This window comes from Phocoena phocoena, chromosome 1 (assembly GCF_963924675.1).
Source record: "Phocoena phocoena chromosome 1, mPhoPho1.1, whole genome shotgun sequence".
Lineage (NCBI taxonomy): Eukaryota > Metazoa > Chordata > Mammalia > Artiodactyla > Phocoenidae > Phocoena > Phocoena phocoena.
In genome coordinates this window covers 4246569-4274553 of record NC_089219.1, presented here as the reverse complement: position 1 = coordinate 4274553, position 27985 = coordinate 4246569, and the positions used below count along the sequence as shown (strand labels likewise).

General features: G+C 54.8%; 1 protein-coding gene across 5 annotated transcripts in view; it reads right to left on the bottom strand.

Annotated features, from left to right (window-relative positions):
- The window catches only part of KCNAB2 (potassium voltage-gated channel subfamily A regulatory beta subunit 2), a 53181-nt gene that overhangs the window by 15960 nt on the left and 9236 nt on the right, over positions 1-27985 (bottom strand). For 2 of the 5 annotated variants that reach the window (XM_065887552.1, XM_065887561.1), the window contains exons 1-4: positions 15108-15319; positions 8902-8945; positions 8060-8097; positions 593-672 (exon numbers count right to left, since the gene is read on the bottom strand). In XM_065887552.1, the coding sequence (XP_065743624.1) occupies positions 593-672; positions 8060-8097; positions 8902-8945; positions 15108-15319 (374 nt within the window). Of the gene's footprint in view, positions 1-592; positions 673-8059; positions 8098-8901; positions 8946-15107; positions 15320-26731; positions 26950-27985 lie in introns of those variants that run through there. The other 3 variants (XM_065887567.1, XM_065887576.1, XM_065887543.1) reach the window with 2 other exon arrangements.

Sequence of the window (27985 nt, the reverse complement as noted above, 5' to 3'; positions counted from 1 at the left end):
CACAAACAAAAGCTGACTTTTGGAAACCCGATGCAGGAGAGTGGATGATTTGATTACAGCCAGTCTTTAAAACTGAAGCCAGCAGCCTTGGCTGAAGAGGGCTTTTACATAATTGAGTAGGAAAATTCACTGCCAAGATGGGAAGAGCAGCTCCCTGCTGCGCTCCCCTCAGCAGACCCTGCTCTCCCCAGCTCCTGAGACGCCCTGCATTCCCTGCAGCCCTAATTGCACCATTAAGATGTGAAAATATCAGGCATGTGGGGCTGCCTGCACTTCGCGGGCGCGGCAGGAGAGCCCCCCGGACTACAGCTTAATCACGGCTCTCCCCCAACGCAGCATCTTTGGCACCAGAAGGGATGTGGTCATCTTGCTGCTTGAACACACGGGAGTTTAGCAAGTGGCCAAATGCTCTGTGATTCTGGCCCCGTGAAAACACCACCTCCCCAGCCGTTTACAGTTTAGAAAAGCAGGCAGAGTGGGAGGTGCAAACCCTGTGGGGAGTAAGAGCCCCTGGAGCAACAGAAGCTCGGGCTCTTCCCAGGGAAGCTGTGGTTGGCCTGCATCGCTTCTTCCCGTGAAAAAAGGCACGTACTTGCCCGCCGCGTAGACTTCTGCGGTATCGAAGAGGTTGATGCCATTGTCGTAGGCCAAGGTCATTAGCTGCTCTGCCATCTGAAACGAGAAAACCGGGGCTCTCACAGGCGGCACCATCTTGCCAGCCCAGGGGGAGGGCCCGGAGGCTCCAGAGCACAGCCTCGTGGCCTGGGAAGACCCCCCCGTGTGCCCAGGCGGCTCTGTCCCCGCCGCAGGACAGGCCTGGAAGCAGCTCAGTCACAAACCCATAGAGAAGAAAGAAGACAGAATGAATGCAGAAACAGCCTCTGGACTGTGAATTTCTTGTGAGCAGGGACCCCACCTATTAGGTCATCTCAGGGCTTAGCATCTGTGCTGAGTTGAATCGTGTCCCCCAAATTCATATCCACCCAGAACCTCAGAATGTGACCTTATTTGGCAGTGGGGTTTTTGCAGATGTAATTAGTTAAGATGAGGTCATACTGCTTTAGGGTGAGTCCTACATCCAACATGAGTGATGTCCTTGTAAGAATAGATACAGACACACATGGAAGAGGCCATGTGAAGACAGAGGCAAAGGTTAGGTAATGAGCCTGCAATCCAAGGAATGCCAAGGACTGCCAGCCAGCAGCAGAGCTGGGAGACAGGAACAGAACTCCTTCAGAGCCCTGGAGGCAGCGCGGCCCTGCGGACACCTTGATTTTGGACTTCCGGCCTCCAGATCTGCGACAGAATAAACTTCTGTTGTTTTATGCCACCCAGTCTTTGCTCCGGCCGTCCTGGGAAACTAACACAGCCCACAACAGGAGCGTGATAAACCTTGGCAGAATAAATCCTCTTCAAAAGCTATGGCTAGAATGTGCCCGTGATGCTGTATCCCTCTGAATTCTTCCCAGCAACGGCAGGAGGGTGAAATTACTGTTTGCAGATGGAGAAACTGCGATCCTCAGCTAGCCCTCTGGCCTTGACCCTGCTTCTCCGGTGCCTTGCAGACCGGGGTGGATGAACCGCAACTGATGGGTAGTCGGGGCGAGGATCCGAGGCAGCCTGCCTGCAATCGACAGCCTCCTCCAAGATGCAGTGGGCAATGAACTCTGCTGGCCCGCTGGGCAGTGCAGGCGTCCGTCCGAGCAGGGATCACAGATGCAAACTCCCCCACCAGCCAGTTCTCGAAACTCAGCTCAGAGCCCCAAGCCTCCCTCCCAGTAGCTAGCCCAGGGTGCGGTGAGTAATACTTAACCCTCAAAAACTGCACGACAGAAAGCCAGCCAGCTAGGTGCAGCTTCTAGGAGCTTCTCCCAGTACCAAACGCAGAAGCCCCACCGGCCAGGCAGGTAAGGAGAGGGAGGCTGGTGCCTGGTGAGGGTTTAGTGGGGTGGAAGGGGGCTCAAACACTGCCAGGCGTGACCAAATCCTTTTATTTTTCAAGAGAAGCCAGAAATCCAGGATATCGGGGAGTGGGGTAAGTTCCGATTTTCAAACGTTGGCAATGAACCCCAAAGGTTTCAGATGATGAGCAGGCCAAAGCTAACCCCCATCAGTCAGCTGCTGTCTTCCGACTAGGAAAGCTCATTGGTGGAGGAGTTTTCTGGATCCATCTGCAGGGAGGACTGGCTCCTCTCCTTCCTCTGCCTCAAGTGTAACAATGTAGCAGGAGCTCCCCTGCGTCCTCCTCCGGGTCCTCCCTCCCTCCCTCCTCCTTTCTTTGCCTCCAGAGCTGCAGGCACACCAGGCTCCTTCCCTGGTTACCCGCTTTCATCCTTACTTTTCCAGGATGTGTCCCACCAGGCCGCCAGAGCTCTGCCCAGGAGAGGACCGTGTGCTGGGCCCCGCAGGTTACACAGATGGTTTAGGCGTGCACGCTGTCTCCTGGGAGGGTTCTGAGCGAGCTGACCCAGGGCCAGGGCTTTTATTTTCATATTTCAGACACACACATATTTTCTTATGTCCCCATCGTGCTCACAGGGAGGGTACCACACTGTAGGTATTCTTTTGCATTTTTCACTTACAATACATCCTGGAAATAGACCCATAGCAGTTCGTGGAGATCTTCTTCATTCCTTTAAAACTTGTTTTTAAAAATCAGGGTAAAATATACATAAAATTTACCTTTTTTTTTTTTTTGCGGTACGCGGGCCTCTCACTGTCGTGGCCTCTCCCGTTGCAGAGCACAGGCTCCGGACACGCAGGCTCAGCGGCCATGGCTCACGGGCCCAGCCGCTCCACAGCATGTGGGATCTTCCCGGACCGGGGCACGAACCCGTGTCCCCTGCATCGGCAGGCGGACTCTCAACCACTGCGCCACCAGGGAAGCCCAAAATTTACCATTTTAAACTTTTTTTTTTGCTGCGCCACGCAGCATCTTAGTTTCCCAACCAGGGATGGGACGCGTGTCCCCTGCAGTGGAAGTGCCCAGCCTCGATCGCTGGACCGCCAGGGAAGTCCTCTAACCATTTTTAAGTGTACACTTCAATGGCATTAAGTAGATTCTCACTGCTGTGCAACCATCCCCACCATCCATCTCCAGAACCTTCTCATCGTCCCAAACTGAAATTCCGTCCCCATCAAACATGAACTCCCCCTCCCCTCCCCCCGGCCCCTGGCCCCCACCCTCCTATTCTCACTCTCTGTGATTCTGGCTCCTCTAAGTGCCTCACATGGGGGGGATCATACAGTCTTTGTCCTTCTGTGACTGGCTGACTTAGATGCCCTCAAGCTTCATCCGTGGTGTAATGTGGCAGAGTTTACGGGGCTGGGTTTTGAAGGGTGGTTAGGAGTTTGTCAGGCAGGCAGGAGGAGGGCAGGTGGAGCAGGGGGCGTGGCAGGCAGTAGGGCTGGTGTGTGCCGAGGAGCGCAGCCTGCTGTACCTGCTGCACCTGTGGTCTTGCCCGTCCTGTGCTCAGGTCAAACACCTGGCCACCCTCCACTCGGCTTTCTCTCAATCCAGGATCAAAACCTTTAGCCAGTCCTATAAGCTCCCGCTTGCAAACGGATCTGGAATCTGACCGCTCTTGCCTACCTCCAACCGGGCCCATCTGGTCCAAACGGGAGCACCCCTCGGCTGAGTTTTTGCGGTAGCCCCATAACTCTCTCTGCCTCTGTCTGTGCCCCTGCCACCCCTGCTAGGCAGACTGTGGTCCACAGACCAGCAGCATCAGCATCAGAGATGCGGAATCCCAGGCCCCGCCCAAGACCTGCCTCATCAGATCTGCCCCAGCAGATCTCCGGGGACTCGTGCACACGGTACAGTCTGAGAAGCACCTCCACCGGCCATCCGCAGTGCAGCAGCCAGCCTGAGCCTAGTAAGACCTAAGTCAGGGCAACCTTCCTCTTTGCTAGAATCCTCCAGTGGCTTCCATGCCACGAAGGGTCAAAGCCAAAGTCCCCACCAGATCTGCTCCCTCACCTCTGACCTCATCTCTTGACACCCCCTCCCACCATGGCCTCACGCAGGTGGGCACACACCTGTCCCCTTGGGCTGGAACGCTGTTTCTCTGGATGACCAGGTGGCTCACTCCCTCACCCCCGCCTTCCTGGATCGTCCTGTGTAAACCTGGAGCCAACACCCCAGTCCTTCTTTCTCTGTTTTCCTGTTCTCTGTGGTTGACTAAACAGTGGTTCCCCAAAGATATCAGGTCTCTGGAACCTGTGAATGTTACCTTAGGTAGAAAAAGGGACTTTGGAGATTTGATTAAATTAAAGGAGATTCTCCTGGATAAGCTAAGTGGGCCCTAAATGCCACCACAGGTGTCCTTACAAGAGGGAGGTGGTGGGAGATATGACACTGACAGGGGACAGGGACGTGACCACAGAGGCAGAGGCTGGGGTGATGCGGCCACGAGCCGAGGACTGCAGGCAGCCCCCAGACACTGGAAGAGGCAGGAAGTACCCTCCCCTGGAGCCTCCACCGGAAGCGTGGCCCTGCTGACACCTTAATTTCAGCCCAGTGATACTGATTTTGGACATCTGGCCTCGAGAACCGTGGGGGAATAAATGTCTGGTGTTCTAAAGCACACAGCTGGTGGTAATTTGTTTTAACAGCCACAGGAAAGGAATGCACTCTCCCTCGTATGTTTAACCTTCGGAGATAAGATGGGCTTATGATCTGTGATCTGTCCCCCTCTCCAGACAGAGAGCAGCCCGAGGGCAGGGACCTGGAGCTCGACGGGTGCTCAGCCGGCATGAGCTGAATGGAGGAAGGAAGAAAGACGTGAACACAATCCTAAGTACACCCAGGACAGTGCCTGGGTGACTATGGACAGAAGGAGAACTGGGGAATCTGGGAATTTTCAGATTTTCTGATTTTGGGACTTCTATGATTTGGGTGTGATTCCTCTTCCAGGTTTTTCTATGTGACTATATGCTTTTTCCCTGCAACACGGCAACTCTGACATACACACGGCTGTCTCTGCTGTTTTCCGTGCTCTCTCATCATGGTTCTGTCCCCTTGTCGGTCATCAAAACATGACTTCTAAAGACTTCTGCTCTGTGGGTGCATCCTGCATTATGTAATGGAGCTTCTATTTGGTGACTTTTCAGTTATTTCCAATGTCAAGAGTCCCAGAGGCTGGAGGCAGAAGGAACCTCAGATGACACGTGGGCCACCTCCTGTCACCCCCACCCCGGGGACAGGGAGGCCATCCTGCCCCCGCACGGTTCCCCGGAGCTGAGAGCTGGCGGTCGGCTCTGAGGCACAGAGCCCAGGTAAGATCCCTCTTCATCCCTCTCCAGGTGTGCTCAGTCTTGAGGCTCTGCTTCCACAGAATGGATAATAAAACACCTACCTCCTTGGGTTGAAAGAGGATTGAGAGCCATGATAAATGGAAAGTTTAACTACTATTCTTGTTGAATTCTTATTGCCCAGGCTGCTGGGAACACATGCCCGAGGGGCAGTTTTCCACCTGAGCAGCTGTGTGAGGTCACAGAAAGGGCACTGAACTAGAGTTTGGAAAGCTGATTCTGTCCGGGGCAGCTCTGGTACTTGGCCACGTGATCTGAGGTTTACTAACACCGTCTGCTCCCCGTGTCCCTGCCCAGCCCACAGAAGCCTCCCTCCCTGGGACGACAACCCACAGATATTTGCAGATGCTGCTGTGACCCCATAGGACCGGGGATGGCAAGGCTTTTCTGTAAAGGGCCAGAGGGTAAATATTTTAGGCTTTGCTGATGGTCTCTGTGGCAACTACTCCACTCTGCCCTCATAGCATGAAGGCAGCCACAGACCATATGTAAACGAACTGGCGTGGCTGCCTGCCAATAAAACTTTATTTACAAAAACGGGCTGTGGAATTCATAGAGGCAGAGGGTGGATGAGAGGTTACCTGGGGCTGGGGGGTTATTGCTTAATGGGTACAGAGTTTCTGTTTGGGGTGAAGAAAAATGCTGGAAATAGACTGTGGTGATGGTTGCACAGCAAAGTTAACGTACTTCATGCCACTGAACTGTATATTTTAAAAATGGTTAACGTGGTACATTTTACGTTATGCTTATTTTAACCACAAGAGAAGTGGTTAAAATGGCAAATTTTACATTTCATGTATTTAAGAAGAAAGAAAAAACAAAAACAAAACAAAACGAAAAACCAGGCTGGGGACCAGATGTGGCCCCCAGGCCACCACTTACTCACATTTCCTCAGTCCTGTGGGGGAACGCCACTTTGCCATAGTAAACCCACCAGTTCCTTGTTTCTGTGTCTCTCTGGCATCTGGGCGTGGCATCCTGCACACAGGAGGTAACTCTAAAAACAGGACTCTGTGTCTGGATTCTGTGGCATGCCAAACGCCTTCCTTTGGACATGAAGCTTGCAAGGAATACAGTGTTCCAGGTGGGGTCACCCAGCCGGAGCGGGGTCCCAGCCTGCGCCGCTCTGGGCTTGGGCAGCACACGTGTTTCTCTGCAGCCCAGGAGGGTCCTTGCTTCCTGTGGCGCCAACCCTGCTGGTGCAGACCTGGCAGCCAGCTAAAGGATAAAATCCAGGCATTCTTCCTCTGAACCGCGGAGAGGTGGGCCCCTCAGACTTGATGTGTTGATTGTTTGGGACACTAACTATAGGGTTTAATAGGAAAATTCCACTGGCTCTTTCACTCAATCATTTTCACCCGCCAGGATCTTTTAGAACCCCGAATCTGTCATGTATTGTATCCGCTGTCCTCCCAGCTTTGTGTCATCTCGAAACGACTTCCATCATCTTCAGACATGTCACCATGTCCCTGATGGAGCCACGGTGGAGGCCGGAGCCAGCTGTGGCTGCCACTGGATCATTAATCAATACTCTTTGGGTGTCATGGATCTGTGGGTGAAAAAGTCACCTAACTGGACGGTTACCATCCGGCCACTTCTCTGTATCTTTCCCACAAGGACAATGCACACAGCGTAGCTAATGCCATTAGGAAATGAAGTCACATCCTCCACAGAATTCTTCCACATCGAAAGGGTAACAGGCGAATTAGACACCACACACTTATTTGGGGTAGACCACGTGGGCTCCGGGGCTCCAACCTTCTAGGTGCTTGGAAGCAATCTGGTGGCTGAAGGTGAAACAATTCCCTGCATCTTAAAAACTCCTGACTTTACCTGAGATAGCCCCCAGAACCTTAAAGCCAGGGCAAATAGTTCTACCACAGCTACTGTCATAAAAGAAAAAGGAACGGGAATGCAAATTAAATGCATCTAGATTTCGATGGAAGCCAAGCTTTCCCTTTGAAAAATAACGGAGCAATCACAGTTACAAGGTCTCAAGTGAACTCACTTATTCGTTTTTAAATGCAATCTTTCCAATAGGAAGTAGAGCAGACATGAAGACAACTTCTTGTGCAGAGGTTCAGAGCTCTCTGAGCAAAACCGCTGTTCCCACTTCCACGATATTCACTCCCTGCCCCGAAGTGCACACCAGCCTGGGAACACTGTCTTCTCCAGGACAGACGCTGGCTGCACTGAATCCCAGTTGTGGAGAGAGAAGCCCCAGCAAGTACATCCCATGGCAGTGCATCCCATTCACGATGGCTATGGGGCATGCGCAGTTAGGAGCCTGGTCAAACATTCAGCTACTCGGTCTTCGTTTTGCAGCAAAATTTCCAGGATCTAAATTCTAAATGACCTCAACAGATATTTATTGACGTTTCAAATTCACGAGCGCATCCTCTGTAGGAGTGGCAGAGAATTGCATCGGGCTTGATGATTTGGAAAATGTGCTCTCCCTGAATTCCTCTGGTAACCGTGGGATAGGTGTTCTGCAGGTGAGGAACCTGATTTCTGGGACTTTAAGGGACTTGCTGAAGCCCCAGTGCACCCAGCTGCTGGGTGTTGGCGCCACTACGGTGCTCACCCTTCCTGTTGTCCCCCAGGGCACCCTGGAGAAACAGTAGGAGGGGAGCCAAGGCGGCTGCCCTGAGCACCGACTACCTGGTGCATTTCGCATACTTTACCACGTGCCTGGGCATGGGCGGCCCTCCCCGGGGCCTGGGGGAACGAGGGAGCCCCATCTTACCTCGTCCGTGATCTGGCCTCCGAAGGTCACCCATGTTCCTGATAGGAGAGATACAGGCTCAGGTCAGAGAATGGCCCCGGGAAGCCCAGTTCTCCCCAGGGTGCTTGGACCTCAGACTGCAGGGCGCAGTGGGGCAGCCACAGGCTGCCACGCCGCTCTGCGGGAGCGTGTGCTTGGCATGCGTGGACACCTGGCCTTTGGGGCATGTCTCCCTCTCTTGGAGCCAAGGAACCAAGGGGACAGTAAGTGCCCAGAGCAGGCAGCTGACTGCAGGGCTTTGACATGCTCGTTGGCGCTCAAGCCACTGCAGCTCCTATTCCAGGGACATGCCGTGGGCAGCGGGACCAGGGCTGTCTCCCTGAGGATGTGCAGGGCTGACAGCCATGCCCTCGCGTTTGCTGGGCGGTGTGTGTGTGCGTGTGTGTACGTGTGCACCGTGGAGGTGGAGAGACAGCGTGATCTGGGAACAGAGCTCATATCTGGCAAAAGAAGAAAAAGGGCAAAATCTGAGTGCCCCTCATGAGGGAATCTGTCACGTAAGGCAGGAAGATGCTGGTTCCCCGGGGGCAGGGTGCTTCCCTGATTTTCTGCTGCTGGGCAGTGGGCTGTGTGTGCAGAGGGCCCTGGTACTCCCCTCACTTCCCCTGCTAAGGCTGCATCTCTGCCCTCCTCCCTCTCGTAGGCCCCTCCCCAACAGCCTCTTGGTTACCATGGCAACCGAGCATCTTCCCTCCCCCCCCCCCCCAATCCTGGCTCTGGGTGCAGCTCCCTCCCCCGCCCCCAGCCTTCCTGCCACCCCCGCTTCCTTGCGCACCAGTGGACCAAGAGGACCCCACACTCACCGAGCCCCAGGCAGGAGACCCGGAGGCCCGACTTGCCCAGGTTCCTGGAAAACAAACGTGGCGTGAGTTCTCAGCGGCCAGGGCAGAACCCATTGTTTCTACTGCCCAGCCTCCCGAACTGCCCACCCACCTCTTTTGAGGCTCTGAAGGCAAGGGGTCCTTTGGAGAGAGGCCTGCTGCTAGCCCACCCTGGGGGTAAAGGGCCAACCAGGGCAGAGCCACGTTGCTGGCACAGGCCACGCTGTGACCACGGCAGGGCCCCGGGAGCCACCTCGGGGAGAAAACATGGAATGGACTCCATCTTATTTCATGGGCTGAAACAAGACTGGTTCAGGCCTTGTGGCCCCGGATGCAAGGTGTCCTCTTGTAAGAAGCTTCTCTTGCCATTTCTTTAGTGTCACGTCTGTGGTTTTGTGTATCTTTACTCCCTCTCTCTGAGGGGTGGAGGAGAAGTTAGTCCCACATCACCTGGGCCACACAGCCCTGGGCCCTGTCTCTCTGCAGGAGGAAGTGGGGGCAGATGAGAGCCCTGTTGAAGGGCACTGGTGCCCAGAGCAGGCCTGACCCCCAGCCAGGGCCGCTCAGGAGGGCGAGAGCCAAGATCCCCTGGCAGCACACGTCCTGATCAGACCCAGTGGCCACAGCTGAACAGACTGTCCAGGGCTCCATCACAGGCCCCATGAGGCACCCGCCAGATGGGGCACATCCTGGGGTCCACGTGGGTGAGCTGCAGGCTGTCATTAATGTCCTTAGGAGGTCATGGAGGGCAGCAGTGCCCTGCTGAGGGCTGGGATGCCGGTCCGTCCCGGCCTGTCCATCCCGCACAGGGCAGCAACAGGCCGGGTGTCACTGATCCCCCGACAGCCCTGTGGGGCAGGTGCTTCTCTTTTCCTGATATTCCCGTTTTACAGAAGAGCACACTGGACCTGCGATTTCACCCAGGCTCTGAGAACATGCTCCCAGCCACGGAGGCGTGCTCCCGCAGCCCCGGCCCTTTATTGGAGCTGCCCAGATGGTGAGGTTGACAAGTGGCAGAACGGGAGTCCACTTCCCTCGTGAGATCCCACTGCTGGCATCCCGGTCCTGGGACCAGCCCGGGGTGCGATACCCTTCTAGGCAGTGGGAAGCCAGAGAGCTGTGAGAGATGTAGTGGGTGAACCCCAGCCTCCTTCCCTAGGGCCGCCCGGCATTTCTAACTTCAGTGGATGCTCTGTCCTGTTTTTCTACCCTATGTGGCCCCTGGGAAGCAGGTGTGGGGCTGAGCGGGACCTGCCCTTCTCTGACATGGGCCCACTGTGACCTTCTGCAGCCTGGGTTTCCCCGGTTACAAGATCCCTGGACCCTGCCCACATTACAGGTGGTCGTTGGTCGGGGGTGGATAGAATAAACTTGTAAGCAGTTTGATAACAGTTTGCCACCAAATTTAACGTCGTTCTAAACTGCCCAGCTTTCTTGTTAAATTTCCCATTAAAACCAGCCCAGCCATTGGCCCACCGTTCCTACAGGGAATGCTGGGATTTTTCCCTGAGGACATAATCACAGCTGGTTTCTTTTTCGGGCAGGGGAGCAGATGGGCAGTGGCTACAAGCAGAGGCTCTGAAGCTGGAGTTCAAATTCTGCTTCGACCTTCCAGGCTTGTATGCCTGCCCCTGGGCATGTCATGTAACTGCCTGATGCCTCGGTGGGCTCGTCTGTAGAATGGGCTTGAGACGCTGCCTCTCTCAGGGGGTGGCCGTGAGGATGAAATGGGATAACACATGTGCCTGGGGCACAGGGTCACAGAGCACAGAACGGGGGACAGCAGCCCTTTCCTTAAACGAGAAACAACAACGGACAAATCCAACAGGCTTTAAATGTTACCGTGTTAAAAAGGGAACTGAAGTTTCCCCTTGTTTTTTTTCCCCCTATAAATCAGTGAAAAGCAGTGCCCTCAGCACTGCTTGCGTATTCCGACCCAGAGACACTTGGTTTGTGACCCTAGAAAGAGGCACGATTTGTAACTATGTGAGGTGATGGATGTTAACTAAACTGACTGTGGTGATCGTTTCACAATAGGTAAATGTATCAGCCCATTATGTTGTACCTTAAACTTACACAATGTTATGGGTCAATTATATCTCAAAAATAAAAAACTGGGAAAAAATACTTAGAATATTCTTGATTTACCTTCAGATTTGCTATGAGAGATTTCAAATACAATATGCATGAAATTCAAGGGCCGAGTAGTCACACACGTTCTTCAAGAGTTTTCTTATAAAGTTGAAACCATGCTTGGATTGATGTCGCTTGCTAAGCAGAGAGTAAACTTGTGTATTCTTGTGTTTGAGGAAATTGGAATTCAAAAGGAATTAAAAAAGAAAGAAAGAAAAGCACAATGACATCACCAATAGACCCTGCATCAGGCCAGCTCCATTTAGCAGGTTAGGTAAATTTTCTCACACTGGCTAGAAGATGCTTGTGGTGAGAAATTAGAACGTTGCTTATGAGCAGTCTGGTAATGGAGCAAAAAGGACTAAAAGTTGAAATCAGTGGTCTTAACGATTTTGGGGTCACAGACCCCTTTGAGACACTCCTTGCCTGGAAATGCTCACAGACACAAAAACCTTCAGAACCCTGTTTGCAATGCCCAGGCATTCGAAGGCCTGGGTACGTGGTCTAGATAAATCCGGTGCCGGAAGGGAGGCTGAGCCCCTGCCTCTGCAAACCCCCCCCCCCCCCGTGCGTGATGGTGGGGGAACAATTTCCTGGCGAGGCTCTGTTGAAGGTCAAGTTCTAGGCATGTCCTCCTGCAACTGCCCTTTATCACAGTGGAACCAAGTGCTGGCACGAGCTGCGTGTTCAGGGGATGGGCGGCTTTAGCAGCAGAAAGGTGAGGACGCAGGACAGCAGGCTGAGCCCACCAGCGCCTGTGCCTGAGGAGAGGTGACACCCCTCGCCCACCAGAAGGGGCTCCGCGTTTCCTCGGACGGGACGTAGAGTGTTTGGCCATGCAGCTGCAGCTCCACCCACCGCCCACAGGAATAATTTAGCAAAACTAGGACACCCAGCGACGCTGCAATTACCCCGCTCAAGTTGTTTCCCTGTTAAAATGATGGTATTGGTTCTGCCATCCGCTGCCAGGCCTCGGGAGAAGGAACGAGAAGGGACAGGGATCTCAGGGCTAGGAGCTTTAGAAATACGGCAGCTCAGTGGGGGTGGGCAGAGCTCAACAGATCACAGCCGCGGGTGGACCAGGGCTGGTGACACGCTGCCACTCGAAACTTTCAACACGCGAAGATCGTTTCCTATAGCTTTTCCTCCCCTAATTAAAACCTGACATCATGATAAACTAGTTGGCTACATCTCTCAACCCCAATAACGTTAGTCTTTATTAATTTGCCTCATGTCCCTCCTGGGGTCTGGAAAAATGGCTAATGAGGGCTCAGGGATTTAACCTTTGCTGGAGGAAGACAGTTGACGCCCATCACGCAGCCCCCCGACGCGCTGCACCCCTAAACACTGCACCTCAGACTCCGGGCAATTACAAATCCCGTAAAAATAGCTGTTCAGGGCCTTTACCTTCAGCCTTCTGGGCGGAGGACAAAAATATGATCAGGTGATGGAAAGCAACTGGGTCTTGGTGAGCTGGCTTGATGGACAGGGTTGCCAGGGCATTTTCTGGTTGGTTGTCACCCTGCGGGGATTATCTGTTTTCAGCCCCCAGGCTCCAGGCTCCCTAAGGACAGGCCTGGACTTCGGGGTCTTTGCTATCAGATTGTAGCCGGCAGTTGCAGGGTCCCAGGGGTGCTTGTTGGCGTAACGTGGGGCTGAGAGGTCCAGGCCCTGGGGCCAGACCCTCAGGATCAAATGCTGGTCCCTCTCCTTGCTCACGGGGCTTGGTGTACCCCTTCCCCCGCACTGAGCACCCCTGGCAAGGATGTGGCACCCTGGTGCAGGCCACACACCTTCAGCGTCACTGTGAGGGGCTAGCTTCTGAAGGAGGTGGTCAGAATTGGGGCAGATCTGGATCAGGTCCCCTGCAGCTCCTACCTGCATGCACCCTGGCTGTGGCTCTGGGACAGTCATTATGGAGCAACCCCATGAGACAGCTACCCCAAGGCAGGCACCTCATGCTCTGCGAGGGGATCCAGTGGTTTGGATTCTGGCTCCCATTTCAGCTGATATGAGATTACAAACCCTACAGGGAAATGAACCCACCTTCCTCCTGCCGCTGCCACGAAAAGCTCCCAGGGCCCTGCCGTGTGTAAGGACAGGCGGGGGTCCCCCAGTGTGGAGGAGCTGGGGCTGGGATCTGAACCCACTTCCTCAGACTGCAAACCCTCTGGCCCGACGACCACCACACTGCCTGTCTTGCCCTCCCTGCCTCCACATGTGCCACACGCACACACGTTCACATGCATGCACTCACACACAGGTGCACCCACGGAGACGCGCACACACACACAGGTGCACCCACGGAGACGCACACGTGGAGAGATGCACACACACAGGTGTACGCACAAATGCACACGTGGAGGGATGCACACTCACAGGTACACACACGGACATGCACACACAGAGAAATGTACACACACAGGTGCACACACGGAGAGATGTGTGCTCACACACACAGACGCACACAGAGATGTGCACACACAGGTGCACACATGGAGAGGTGCACACACACAGACGCATACAGTAATCTTAAGCCCTCAGGCTCCTTGACATATCTAATCCTCAGTGGATCTTAGGAGCTTGGGAGGGAAATCATGTCAATAGCCACATTTTCCATTTACGGGGTGCTTCGTATTTTTGGAAATGGTCTCACTTGTACTAACTCCTTTGATATCCTAGGACTGACTTAAAAGTCCCAGCGGATAACACGAATCTAAACTAAAAAATAGATTCTGTTTACTCTTAGCCTTTGATTCCCACTGAACCAAAGATATAAACCACCAGAGCTTCTAGAAGAGAGAATTCTGCTCTGGACTGTCCTCACTGAATTTAGAGAATGGGAACAAAAGCCTTGTACCCCAGAGGCCCATAAAAGAACGTCAAATGTCCCCCAAGGACCAGGGAAGGAAAGGATACGGGTGGAGACGCAGAAGGACCCAGTTATTCCAGAATTCGTCTCAAGGACGCCTGGGACTTATGACACAGCTCCTTCACATGAGGTCCAACTTCTAGGCATTGGTTTTGTTTCAAGCCACACTGCTCAGTTGTTAAAGATTCATTCTCTCAATACTTTTCAAGTTGGCACCAACACCAGCTAGAAACCCAGACATTCTCAAACACAACCAGACTCTTCTGCGGCTTTTTCTGAGGCTGGCCTGTGAGATCTGAGTCACTGAGAGCAGAGTTGGGAACCAGGGACCTAACTTAGCTTTTCCAGCTCATGCAGACGGTTTGTTGTAAGAACTCCCCTTTCCCCAACAATACCATTCTCGAAGCGCTGAAGGCTCTCAGTGCAGAGAAACTCATGAGTGAGAAAGGCTAGACCTCTAGCCTGGTGAGCCTCAGTACAAAGCCAGCCCTCCTTTTCCACGTGGGTACATCCACCGGGCACCCGAGCAAGGCCCTGGACGGAGCAAGGGGGGCATGCAAGGAACAGTAGGAAGGCCCCTGCCCCCTGACACTGGTGCTTTGCACGCTGTCTACGTACTAGTCATGGCGAGCGTACCCAGAGTGGGGGGGGACTGGCCGAAGCAGAGGGACACACAGCAGCCTGGACTGAGCCCTTAGCAGGGAACCCCGGCTGCGGCTCTGTGCCCTGTGGAGCATCAGCCCTGCCTGCAGAGGAGCCCAGGCCTGGGGTCAGGCTCAGTTGCTGGGGGAAGATCTAATTCCATCACATGGTTCACCCAGTATCCCTGCCTATTAAACTGAGGTTTGTCAAGGTGGCTTGGCTGCAAAGGCATCAGACCACTCACGGGGCATCTTTGGGGCCTGTGTGCCCAGGGGGAGGGCAGGGGTCTGTGGCCGGTGCCACGGGGTTCCCAGAAAGAGGAAGCTTTACCTGGTGTCCAATATGGGGGGGGGGGCTCAGCTATAGTGAGCTCTCCCAAGAAAAGAAACAAACGAGCAGAAGGAAAGAAAGGCACCATCACCCCCTGCAACCTGACCCTGAGCCTTGATTTTATCTTTCCCCGCATCTGCCAAGCTCCCCCAGACTGGGGTGGGAGGGCAGCCCCCGCCCCTGCCCCGCACAGCCGCCCCGCGCCGCGTACCTATACTTCATCCCGGGGTGCATCACGCTGGCCTCGCCTGTGCTCAGGAGGCTCTGCACCGACAGCTGTCCCAGGCTCCGGGCCACCATGGCCACCGCGCGGAAATGGCTGCAGGTGCCCAGGCTGGGGCTGCTGGCTGCCGGCCGGCCCAGACGCTCCTCGGGGCCCCGGCCCTTGAGGCCATGCTCCGAGCACACGAAGGACACCTGCATGTTTCCGGCGCTCAGCTCCTGGCCACGTCCCCCCTCCTTCCGGGCTCTGAAGTCACCTGCCCCTGGAAGCCCTGCTCCGCCTGGGACAAGACTTTAACCCAGAAGGTGAAGAAGCCACCAGGCGTTGCTTCAGGAGTGCAGATTTCTGACGCAGAAAAGCCTGTGCGCTCTCCGGCGGAAGGGGGTGAAATTTCCAGAAATGTGCTAGAAAAGACCTGATCAGATAGAACTCAGAAATCGAGGGGTGGGGAGGGTGCCATTGCCTCTCCCTTCTCTGCGGGTCCTTCCTCTGCCCCGCCCTGGTCCGACTCTGTCCGCCCGAGCCCCCAGCCCAGCTGTGTTCGGCAGGGCTGGGCTGCCAGTAACTCACGACCAATGAGCGGCACCGCTGTCCCCTGACAGCAGGAGGAAGAGGGAGGGCACCTCCCGTCAGGGTGGCAGCCCAGGGCTTCGGGGAGCAGCTGCTTCTCCAGGCTTCCCCGAGTCTCTTGGACGGAGCCTGGCGTCCACCCCTGGCTCTGCGCACTGTGGCTCTTGGGACTCCCACCAAGTTAACGAGGTGACCGGCGAGAGGCATGGGAGGTGCAGGAGGCGATTCGTTATTAATGACGCGGATGCGCAAGCCGCCCCGATCGCCCTGGCCGATCCCCGGGAGGTCGGCGCCGGCGCTCCAGGCTAACAGCTGCTCAGCCGGGACCGCACAAGGGAGGCACTGCAGCCAGGTGGACAGCTGAGCGTGCAGGCAGCTGGCCTGGCCAGCTCTGTCCCCTGGTGGTTCCCACCCAGGAAAGTGGGGCTGCCACCAAGGTTCAGCACAAGAAGTCGGATCACCAGAAATCTGGAGGAGAGAGGACCATTCTGTCTAGATGGTAATGCCGCAGGTGACGTTAGGAAAGAAGCCTGGGGTTAAGGGGTCAGAGACCTGAGAAGCTCCAGCACTCTGCACGGTACTTAGCTCTCGGCATGTGCTCAGTAAATACTTCTGGAGTGAATGGATGGATGGATGGATGGATGGACGGGTGAATGAATTGATGGATGAAGATCCCCCTGCTTTACCCCATCCGCCTTTCCCACACTCATGGGATCAGGATGAAGACAGAACAAAGCTCACGGGTTTCCTGAAACCCAGAGAGATGCCCCCGTTGGCAGGAAGGGCTGGCTTTGCCCTCTGACCCCGAGCATGCCGCTCTCACTCTGCAGGGTGGCCCTGGCCAAAGCTGCATTTTGGATCTCATCTTGCCCTGCGGGAAGGGCTGAGAAAGTGTGGTGGATGGGAGGCAGGTGGTCAGGGGTCTAGCTCAGGCTCTGCTGCTAATTCGCTGTGTGATCCCAGGCGGGTGTCTTGCTTTCTCTGGGTCCCTGGGTATCCACTGCCAGAATAAGGTGGCTGGCCTGAGGACCACGCTGTCCCTCCCAGCTCGGCTCTGCAGGAACCTTCCACACCTGCTGGCTGTCCACCCTGTGCTCTGACGGGACCCAGAGAGGAATCCACCCAGAGATGTTCACAGTAGATGGTGGCTGAACTTGCTCTCAGCTCTGGCCCTGCCTTCTTGGCACAGAAGTTAAGAATAAAACCTTGTTCCAGTCCCAGCCTCCCTGCGCCTGAGCTGGGCAGCCTTGGGCAAGTGACCCCCTCTCCGAGCCTCAGGGCTCTTGTGTCCAACGCAGGTCACAAAGGCATGGCCAGATCACGCCTGCAAAGCACTCACACAGGGGTCTGGTCCTTGGGAAGCACTCCCACGGTCCCTCGGCCGAAAGGAGTGGCTTTCTGGCCATGGAGTCAGGATAGACCCCTGTGTGAGGCCCTCCCCCATCCCCACCAGTAAGAACACCCCTTCTGTCCTCCCCGTGGCCTGACTCGGCAGCAGTAACCACCCGTGAGGTGGGGACCTGGACTTGGGGATAGAGGCCTGGGGAGGGCAGAGCTGGTGCCTTTGCCCGGGGGCCCTGGCAGCTCACAGACGCTACGTGTGGAGGCCAGTGGGGCCCCTCAGGACCCACAGGCCGGCTCTGCCTTTCCTCTTCCACCTGCCTGTAAAAACCTCGGGGCCTGGCTGGCCTGGGTCCCTGAGCTCAGGGTAGGGTGGGGCCCTCCTGAGCCCCTTGGGTGGGTGGGGGGATGGGAAGGAGGAAGGACAGCCTGCCGTGCTGGCCCTCCCACCTGCTGGAACCTTGCACTTGAAGACAGCAGGTCTTGGCCCCCAGGAAGCCCACAGGCCTGCCAAAGAGGCTGCAGGCGGCAAAGACTCTGTCTTTCGCTCCTCCCCAGGCTCGTGGAGCTCATGCCCACGGCAGGGATGCTCAACACCTGACCAGGATGCTAGAGGAGCTTGTTGCAAATGCAGATTCCTGGGCCCCAGCCACGATTACTGAATCGGTAGCTCCGGGGCTGGGCCTGGGAAGCTGTATTTTTATCAGGAGCTTTTTTTTTTTTCGGTACGCGGGCCTCTCACTGTTGTGGCCTCTCCCATTGCGGAGCACAGGCTCCGGACACGCAGGCTCAGCAACCATGGCTCACAGGCCCAGCCGCTCTGCGGCATGTGGGATCCTCCCAGACCGGGGCACGATCCCGTGTCCCCTGCATCGGCAGGCGGACTGTCAACCACTGCGCCACCAGGGAAGCCCCTATCAGGAGCTTTGAGTGGTGCTGTGCACTGGCTGAGAGGATGTGGAAATCCCCTACTTCATTCCACCTTCTACTGTTCTCTGTGCTCTGGCAAACTGTCAGATCCTACAAGGGCTAGCATCTTACTATTCCTCCGGGGCTGCTCTTAACCAGATGGTGTGCTTTAAGCTTTAAGAGAGATCCACAAAGACTTAGTCACCACAGTGTGTAAAAGGTCACCCGCCTCACCCCGCCCCCCAATCCAGCAATTCCACTCCTAGGTGTGTACCCAGAGAACTAAAAACACAGAAACTTGAACACATGATGTCCACAGCAGCCTTACTCATCACAGCCCCAAAATGGAAGCAAATCCAAACGTCCATCAACTGACGAATGGATAAAAAAATGCGGTCTACAGCCGCACAGCAGAATGTTACTCAGCCATACCAAGGAATGAAGTACTGATACATTCTACGACACGATGACCCTGCAAACAGCATGCTGAGAGAAAGAAACCAGTCACAAAAGGTCACACATTGTGCGATTCCATTCATATGACATGTTCAGAACAGGCAAATCCATAGAGACAGAAGGTAGATTAGTGGTTGCTGGGGGCTGGGAGGAGTGGGGAACCAGGGAACGATAGCTAATGTGGGCGCAGTATTTCTTTTTGGGGTGATGAAAATGTTCTAAAAAACGGGTGACTTTTGGACAACTGTTTGTACTAAAACCATTAAATTGGATGCTTTAAATGGGTGTATTTACCAAAAAAAAAAAAAAAAATGTCAATGACCTCAAAAGTCTCTGGGCCTGGGCTTCCCTGGTGGCGCAGTGGTTGAGAGTCCGCCTGCCGATGCAGGGGACGCAGGTTCGTGCCCCGGTCCGGGAAGATCCCACATGCTGCGGAGCGGCTGGGCCCGTGAGCCATGGCCGCTGAGCCTGCGCGTCCGGAGCCTGTGCTCCGCAACGGGAGAGGCCACAACAGTGAGAGGCCCGCGTACCACAAAAAAAAAAAAAAAAAAAAAAGTCTCTGGGCCTTCACTCTTGCTGTGCCTTGTGGGAGTGCCCTTCCTGTTTCTCTGCTTTTGAAATCCTTGTCGACCTCTCTGGCATCAGCTGAGATAGTACATGCAGTGCGAAGCAGTCCCCCGCCCCCCGCAAGCACCAGTAACCTTTCCTTCCTCCCAGTGTCGCCGACCTCAGCCTCCCCAGTGACACCAGGGGCCTGGGAGCCACAGCAGGAAGCAGCCCTCCCAGACTTCGGCAGCAGTCAAGCCTTCACTCTCGCAGGACCTCCTGGGCCTGGCCTGGTGGTAGAGTCCCCAGCCCCGACTCCATCCCACTGTAACGTGTTGTGGGGATGATGGGAATGGACATTTGACCTCAGAACCCGCCCAGGGAATCCAGGACAAAGGTGAACTGCCAAGAGGGGAAGTCGGGTAGGTGGGTTTTCACAGCTGGCCAGAGTCCGTAATTTTTCATGTGCCCCAGACAGCGGTCACAACTCATAATATTCTTAGAAAATCACAAGAATTAGACAAGGATGGAAAGCTGAAAGCTTAAGACCTTGACCCGAACTTGCCACAGTAAAATGTCACTCCCAAAGGGTCTCTCCTTTCAAACACGTTTGGGTGGAGAAGTGAGTCCCAGACACGGGCTGGTTGACTTGAAATGGGCTTTGGGCAGAAACATCGAGTGTGGATGGTTGATTTTGATCCACAGCAGATTCTGGGTTTTTTTCTGCCTCTCCAGTACCCGCTATTGTTAAAACAAAGCAGCTGGTTCCTGCTGTGATCCATCAGAGGGGCGGCCACCCCAATTAAAAGCTCTGCCGCGTCCATAAGTGCCACCAAAGAGAGCTTCTCGGGACAGAAGCTGTCCCAGTGAGGGATGGGGAGATAACAAAGCTGGGGCCCAGCCAGATCCTTCCCCCAAGACAGTGACAGGTTCACAGTAGGGGGGGACAGGACCCTCCCTGCACAGAATGAGGCCCGTGGAAGCCTCAAGGCCTGGAGTAGAAGTTTTAGAGATGGCTTTTAAATTTGGGGGGGGCCGTGCCCCTCGATTGGACCAGGCGGGCCCTCAGCAGTGAAAGTGGGGAGTCCTAACCACTGGACCACCACGGAATTCCCTAAAGATGGCTTTTCAAAGCATGGACCGCAGCAGCAACTCAGGAATGAGGACGAGCCTCGGCTGTGCCCTGCAGAGGCCTGGGTGCCTCCCCTGTATCAGTAAGGCTGCCCCAACTGTGCTGTGTCCTGATTTGTACTCAACACGGACTTCCTGCCCAAGGCAGGGGCAGCTGCTGAAGAGCTGGGGGCCACCCTGACGGAGCAGTGGGATGGGAGGTCCTTGGCCCCTGAGGTTTCTGAGAGCAAAGGGTGGCAGACCGGTGGCCTTCCTGGAGGAGGTGTCCTCTGGTACGTGAGAGCGGAAGCCCCCTTGGGGGCTCAGTGCTGTGGCTGTGCTTCCTTTGGGAGCTCACGCCCCAGTCACGCCCAGCGTTACCCGCCCTAAAAGGCAGGAGGGCGGCTCAGCCGTGAATGGGCCCCTCCTGCTTCTTAGCTGTTGCCCTGTACTAAGTGGCTGTGCCCAGGCCAGAGTAAGCGCTTCCTGCACCTTTTCTCTTTTCAACCTTAGCAGCACCTTGGAGGCATAACAACAGCGACAACGGCCACAGCGCTAACACACACACGGTGCCCGCTGCGCCCCAGCCACTGTGCCGAGCGCTTTGCGAGCAGCTCGCTAAGTTCCCACCACAGCCTGCAGCTGGGCCCTGCGATTCTCCCGTTCACTGGACGACTCCGAGGCACAGAGAGGTCGAGGGAGGGAGACTAACGCTGGGCCCGCCCTCATTTCGCAGCGGAGGCTCCTGCTCTCAGACCCCCAGATTAAAGGGTGAGGGTGGGGACGCTGCCTGGCACCGTCTGCGGGTCTGACTGAGCTGTGCTGACCCCCGCCTTTCCAGGTGGACGGCAGAGAGCCAATCAGCCAGGGTTCCTGTCCTTGCCCAATCAGAGGAGACTCTTGGGGGCGGATCCCCCAAATCTCTGGGCAGGGCCTGAGGATCCACGTTGCTAACAGGTGACCCCCTGATTCCCGCTGCCAGGAGCGCCTGGGAGACACTGAGTTGTGCTGTGCGTTGGTTACAAAGCCACACACCAGCAGTTGTGTTAGGATCGCTCAGCCCTTCCCGTCCCTGCCCGACACAGGGGAGGGAGAGGCTGTGATGTCCCTGTAAAGGCAGGGGGGCTGGGGCGGGAGGCCCAGGACCTGCAGAGGGATGGGTGGCTGTCTCCAGGCCTGGGGCCGCCGCTGGGCCCCAGCACGGTGGCCACTGCCAGCAGAAGCAGACCCAGTACGAATGCATGCCATGGGTGGCTGACGCCAGGGTCCTGGGCCGGCCCTCCACGGGGGCCCACGAGGGACCCCCGGATCATTGCAAGACAGCTCGTCCCGAGTGACCGGCTCGTCTCGCCACCTCCCTCCCCGCTCCCTTCCCATCTGCTTTCCAGGTGCTATTGTTTCCGCCCATGAGATTCCAAGACTGGGGTTTCTCTCCCACCAGGAGCCAAGCCGGGAGCCCTAAGTTCCGTCACTATCTCCTTTAGTCCTCAGCACACTTCTGTGAGGAAGTAACTATAGTCTCTGCTTTCCAGATGGGGACACTGAGACACAGAGAGGCCAGGTGACTTGTCTAAGTTCATACAAGTACCGGTGGGGGAGCCAGGATTCCCCGCAGGGTACTCAGGAGTTGAGTCAGCCCTTGGGACCCGCTGTGGGTTGAAATGTGACTCCAAAGAGACATGTTCAAGTCCTAACTCCCAGCACCTGCGAATGTGACCTTGTTTGGAAATAGGATCTTTGCAGATATTATTACGTGAACATTGAGTTCCTGCTGGATTGGGGGTGAACCCTGAATTCAATGACTGCTGTATTTATAAGGAGATGGAGATTTGGAGACAGACAGAGATGCACAGAGGGAAACAGTCATGTGAAGATGGAGGCAGAGATTGGAGTGATGCGTCTACAGGCAAAGAAAGCCAAGGAGGCACGGATGTAGAAAGCAAACTTATGGTTGCCGGGGGAAAAGGACGGGGGAGGGATAAATTGGGAGATTGGGATTGATATATATACACTACTATATACAAAATAGATAATTAATAAAGACCTACTGTATAGCACAGGGAACTCTACTCAATACTCTGTAATGAGCTACGTGGGAAAGAATCTAAAAAAGAGTGGATATAAGTAGATGTATAACTGAGTCACTTTGCTCTACACCTGAAACTAACACGACATTGTGAGTCAACTATACGCCAGTGGAAAAGAAAAAAGAAAAAGAAAGCCAAGGAAGGATGTTTCCCTACAGCCTTCAGACAGCGTGACCCTGCTGACCCCAGGTCCAGACTTCCGGGTTCGGGACCATGAGAGAATAGACAGCTGTTGTTCTGGGCACTGCATTGTGTTACGGCAGCCCCAGGACACTGATATGGGACTGTCTCAGGGTGGACCGGCCCCCTGCTTGGCCGCCTGCACTGCTCCACTCACTGTCCCTCTCTGGACTCTGTTCTTCCTCCTTTTCCCACCCATCCTTTAAGACACACCTGGGTTCCCAGCTCTTCCAGGAAGTCTTCCCTGACTGACCTCCTGTGAATAAATGAGCAACTGGAGAGTCTGTTCGATGAACTTGAGCACGAATCAAATACTGCCCGTGATTCCTGTAGGAGGCTCGTGGTAAGAGGCTACGATCTAGAGGCAAAAACCACAGGCACGCAGGACGGCCCGCCCTACCAGAAGCTCACGACCAAGCCTCATTGCCCGGGGCTCCCCGCCTTCCGGGCTGCATCAGAGAGTCTCAGACACAGCTTCCAGTCCTGCTGCCAAGGAAGCAGCAGGAAGGAGACATACTTTACAGGGGAATATTCTGAAAAGTGGGTTAAGACCAAGGCCGCATAACGCCACCCAGGCAATACTTACAGAGGCTCGAAATGTTCTAGGTGCTGGGAACAGACAGAGGCTGTGCTCTCAGTGGGGTGCAGATGGGCAAAAACAAGGTAAGAGAGACAGGACAGTGGGCTTGAGGATGACTCACTGGGCATTTATTTAGACTGGGTGGTGCAGAAAGTCTCTTTGAGGCCAAAGATGTGATGATTGGAGCCTTGTGAAAATCTGGAGGACACACCTTCCAGGGGAGGGAATAGAATGTGCAAGGACCCTGAGGATGCAATGAGCTTGCATGTTTGAGATATGGAAGGAAGGAAGGAAGGAAGGACGGGAGGAAGGAAGGACGGGAGGAAGGAAGGGCCGCGCATGGTGGGAACTTTGGGTTCATTCCCGATGCCGTGGGTAGCAGACAAGGAACACACCTGAACCAGGCCCAGTGTCCAGCTGGCACTGCCTGGGCCCAGGTCACAGCCTCTGGCCGGCCTGTGGCCACAGCTGCTGCCCTGTCTCGGGCCACATCTCCAGACCCTCCATCACTATAGTCAGGTGGACATGGGGAAGGGGAGCTTACACAGGGACTGTGTAGATTTAAAAATTCAGTGCATTTTTTTTTTTTTTTTTAAACAGCAAGAGTTGAGGACAGTTAAAAAAAAAAATGGGAAAAGTTAACAAGAAAGCCTTTTCCCCCAGCTGCAGGCTCAGGTCGGCTGATATGGTGTCTGGGCCCGAGGTACATCGTCGCCTTGCTCCACGGAGCAGCACTTATCTGGAGGCTTTATCTTTTTTATATTAATAGTTAAGACCAGGTTTAGCTGAGTCCCAGCCCAGCTGCTGCCGGGAACATTAACCACGGAACGGCATCTATCTGGGATCTTTAATAACCCTTGGTCGTGGTTTCCGAGGCCCTCTTCCCAGTTAACCGAAACCCCTGGATGCAGCAAGATGAAATCCACCAGATAAAGGGCAGGCCCTACGGGGGCGACATCTGGCCCATCAAATGCTAAAGGCTCAAGTGGTTTTCTTGTCAACTCTGCTCCTCGGGAAGCAAGTTTCCCCAGGGTGTTTCAGCCCCACAGTTAGTCCAGCATGTTTCAGATGGGACACAGACCTTTTCCTTGGGGTGTCAGGCAAATAAGAGAGTTGTTCCAGTACTCACACCCCCCGGCTGTGTTCGGGTCCTGGGGCTGCCATGACAAAGTTCCACGAACTGGGGGGGTTCAAGCAACAGAACCTGGCTCTCTCACAGCTCCGGGGGACAGAAGGCTGCAGTCTGGGTGTGGGCAGGGCTGCGCTCTCTCTGAAGCCTCCAGGGGAGGATCCATCCTGGCCTCCGCCAGCTTCTGGTGACCGTGGTTCCTTGGCTTGTGGCCGCGTCCCTCCCACTGCTGCCTCCACCACCAAAGGGCCTCTTCCCTATGCGTCTTCACTGGGCCTTCTTATTAGGACACCAGGCGCTGGATTTAGGGCCCACCCTATTCCGGTGTGAGCTCATCTTAAGTAATTACAACTGCACGGAGCCTATTACCAAATAGCCTCACATTCTACGGTTCTGGGTAGATGAAATCTGGGGGGACAAAATTCACCCCAGTGCCCCCTCCATTACAAACGGTATCCACACCTGAGGGAGGTGAGGTCTCCCTGGGATGGGGGACGGGCTCCGGCCCCCCTGCCCACCCCGCCTCACCTCTACTTGCCTTCCTCGCTCTGGCCCTGGGCCTCTTCTCCTCACATGTGCCCCTGTCCCCTTGGACTGGAAAGTTCTTCTCCATGTCTTCAACTGGTCCTCCTTTCAGATGGCTGGGGTCTCAGCTGCCCCTGGTCTCCCTGACTCTCTTAGGCATTTACTTGCTTTTTCTCTGCCATCCCCCAGCAGGATGTAATGTCCAATGGGGTGGGGAGGGACCTTGTCTGTCCTGTTCCTGCAGCATCTGGCAAGCCTGTTGCCTGGAGCCAAGTAGATAGATCTTGAGTAAACATTTGCTGAATTAATGAAAAGTATCAATGACTTGCCAAAAAAAGAAAAAATGCAGGGACTTCCCTGGTGGTCCAGTGGTTAAGAATCCGCCTTCGAGTGCAGGGGGTGCAGGTATGATCCCTGGTCGGGGAGCTCAGATCCCACACGCCTCAAGGCCAAAAAAAATCAAAACATAAATCAGAAGCGATACCGTAACAAATTCAATAAAGACTTTAAAAAACGGTCCACATCAAAAAAATCTTAAAAAAGAAAGAAAAAGAAAAAATGCAGACCCTCATCTCCTTCTTGAGAAATTTCCATCAGAATCAGGAGATCCTCGAGGCCAAACCAGCTGACCCTTTGTCCTTCCTTTACAACTGGATTTATAATGCAAAGCCTTAAGAATCCTGCCATCTAATGGACTCAGGGCAGAAGTGCTTTATATCTTTAAATGACAGTCTCATGCTGAAGATCCAAACACTTGTCCACAGGAGAAAATGTTACAGCAACAGGGCTGGTCTCTGTTCTTCTCTCCAGAGAGCAATCAGATAACCCCTGGGGCCTGCGTTAGACGGAAACCAAATCACATATAGGACACCCACTTAAATCTGGACTTGAGATAAATAACGAATAACTTCTGCTATTACGTCCCGATGATGGCATAAACTGGTTGTTTATTTGAAATTCAAATTTAACTGGGCGTTCTATATTTTTATTTGCTAAATCTGGCAACAGCACATAGACTAGGTGGGGGGGTGGGGTCCCTTCTGGCCAACTGGCTCTGGCCAGGACTCGTCCCTGGGAGGCACAGGAATAAAGCCTCGTATACGTAACTTATCAACTCAAACGCCAGCTCTGGGGCTCCTCTGGCCACTTTCTGAGGCTTTCAGAGGAGAAAGTGGGCAGGTCAGAGCACTGTCCCAGATGCTGATTTCAGTGACAAGCGAGTTAAACAGAATGTCTTTCTGAGGTTCAGAAGAAACCCTCCAGGCCCGCATCCGAGAACACAGGGACACATACTCCACAGCCTTTGCTAGTCACAGTTACAAGTGTAGTTGCAGCAACCGATTCAGAGGCCACTTCCCATGAGGACAGCCCAATTTAAGCACATCTTGGTCCCCAGGACCTCGCACGGGTTTCTGGTGCTAGGATGGATTTGTTGGTAGAGACGATGAATTGAGGGATTACCCCTAATTTGTGTTTAGTCAACCCCTGATAATTAATGTGTCCCAATGACACGGCAAGAAGACAAATGACATAGTATGTTTACCCCTGCTGCAGTTTTTTCAAGAAACCATACTCTTTTCCCATGGAGGACACACCAAACGCAGCACAGCTTATCTCTGGAGGAAAGGACTATGCAGACTCTCATTTTCCTCTTTTATACATTCCTATGTGGTCGGCATTCTTTTCTTTCTTTTTTTTTTTTTTTTTTTTTTCGGTACGCGGGCCTCTCACTGTTGTGGCCTCTCCTGTTGTGGAGCACAGGCTCCGGACGCGCAGGCTCAGCAGCCATGGCTCACGGGCCCAGCCGCTCCGCGGCATGTGGGATCCTCCCGGACCAGGGCACGAACCCATGTCCCCTGCATCGGCAGGCGGACTCCCAACCACTGTGCCACCAGGGAAGCCCCATTCTTTTCTTTTTGACTGCGCCACACAGCACGTGGGATCTTAGTTCCCCGAACTGGGATGGAACCCGTGCCCCCTGCAGTGGAAGCATGGAGTCTTAACCTCTGGACTGCCAGGGAAGTCCCACGGTCAGCATTCTTAAACCCCAAGGAGTTTGCCCCAGTTGACAGTGACGCCATTACCCCGTTTCCTGGGCTGCATCCCTCTCGCAGCCCCTGCCTCGGCCCCCTCCTCGGCCAGGGGACCTCCTCCTGTCCCCGCCCAGCCCAGCCCTTACCGGTACTTCATGCCGGTGCACCGGGCGGTGCAGCTGTCCAGGGAGAGGCCGTGCATGCGCAGGAAGCTCTCCATGTTCCTGGCCTGGGCTGCTGCCCGCACTTCCCGCAGCTGCTGCAGCTCCAGCGTGCTGGCCTGGCGGACGGGGTGCAGGGCCCAGTCTGAGTGACACCTGCCGACCACACTCCTCAGGCTCTCGCTGTACGTCATGGACAACATGGTCCCACCCGGCCCAGGAGCTGCCGCTGTCCGGATGGGAAACGCCGAGTGGTGATGGGTTAGAGAGCATCCCGCCGTCCCCGGTGCCCAGGCTGGACGCTGGCCCTGGGGCTGGGGCAGGGGCTGCGGCAGGGACACGTCCTCCAGATAGAGTGGCCACCAAGGGCTCTTGGCGCCTGGGGACAGGGCCCGGCCCTGGAACGTAAACACCTCTTGGCTTGAGATTCTTGGTCCTCAAAGCTGCACTGGCCGGGAACTCTGGCTGAGCCACCCCCTCTGCCCCTGCACCCATGAGGCAAGCACAGGCGAAGCTGCATTCCAGGTGGGAGATCCCCCCCAAAATGCTCCCAATGCGAAGGGGGCGGGAGCACGCAGAGACCCCGGCCCCCAGAGTGGAAGACTTCACGGCACCCCCTGGAGGGCTTCCCAGGGTAAAACCAAGTACAGGGCCGTCCGGGGAAGCAGCATAAGCACACCTGTCGCTGAAGCAAACTCCAGTGTGATTTTGCCAGGGGACATGGCTTCCCCCAGGAAGGCCCTATTTGTTGGTTCACAGCCTGGTAAAGGGAAATGCTATCCACATGTGCATTCTCTGCTTGTAGAAAGCGCCATTGCACCAGCACAGTTCTTTGGGCTCCATGCTCAAAGTAATTATGTCACAATCCACGGGTTTTTGCAATAGAAATACTGAGCGGATGCGTTTAAGGAGGGAGTGAAGCGGCGGAGGGAACAGGTTTGGAAATTGCAAAGCTTAACTGTTAAGAACCATTGCTAAATCGTCATCTGAAAGGATGATTACACTTGGAAACTAAAACCATAAACGTCCATCAATAGGAAATCGGTTATGTAAATGACGGCTCATCCATAGAATGGAAATTTATGCAGCCACATGAGGTGTCTCCACGTGGACCGATAGGCAATGAGTCCCGGGAGACAGCATCAAGAAAGGAAAGGAGAGGGGAACACGTGTGTGCACAGAATGCTGCCCGTGTGTCAATTCACGCACACACGTGAGTAGCTCAGTGAAGGGCCAGCA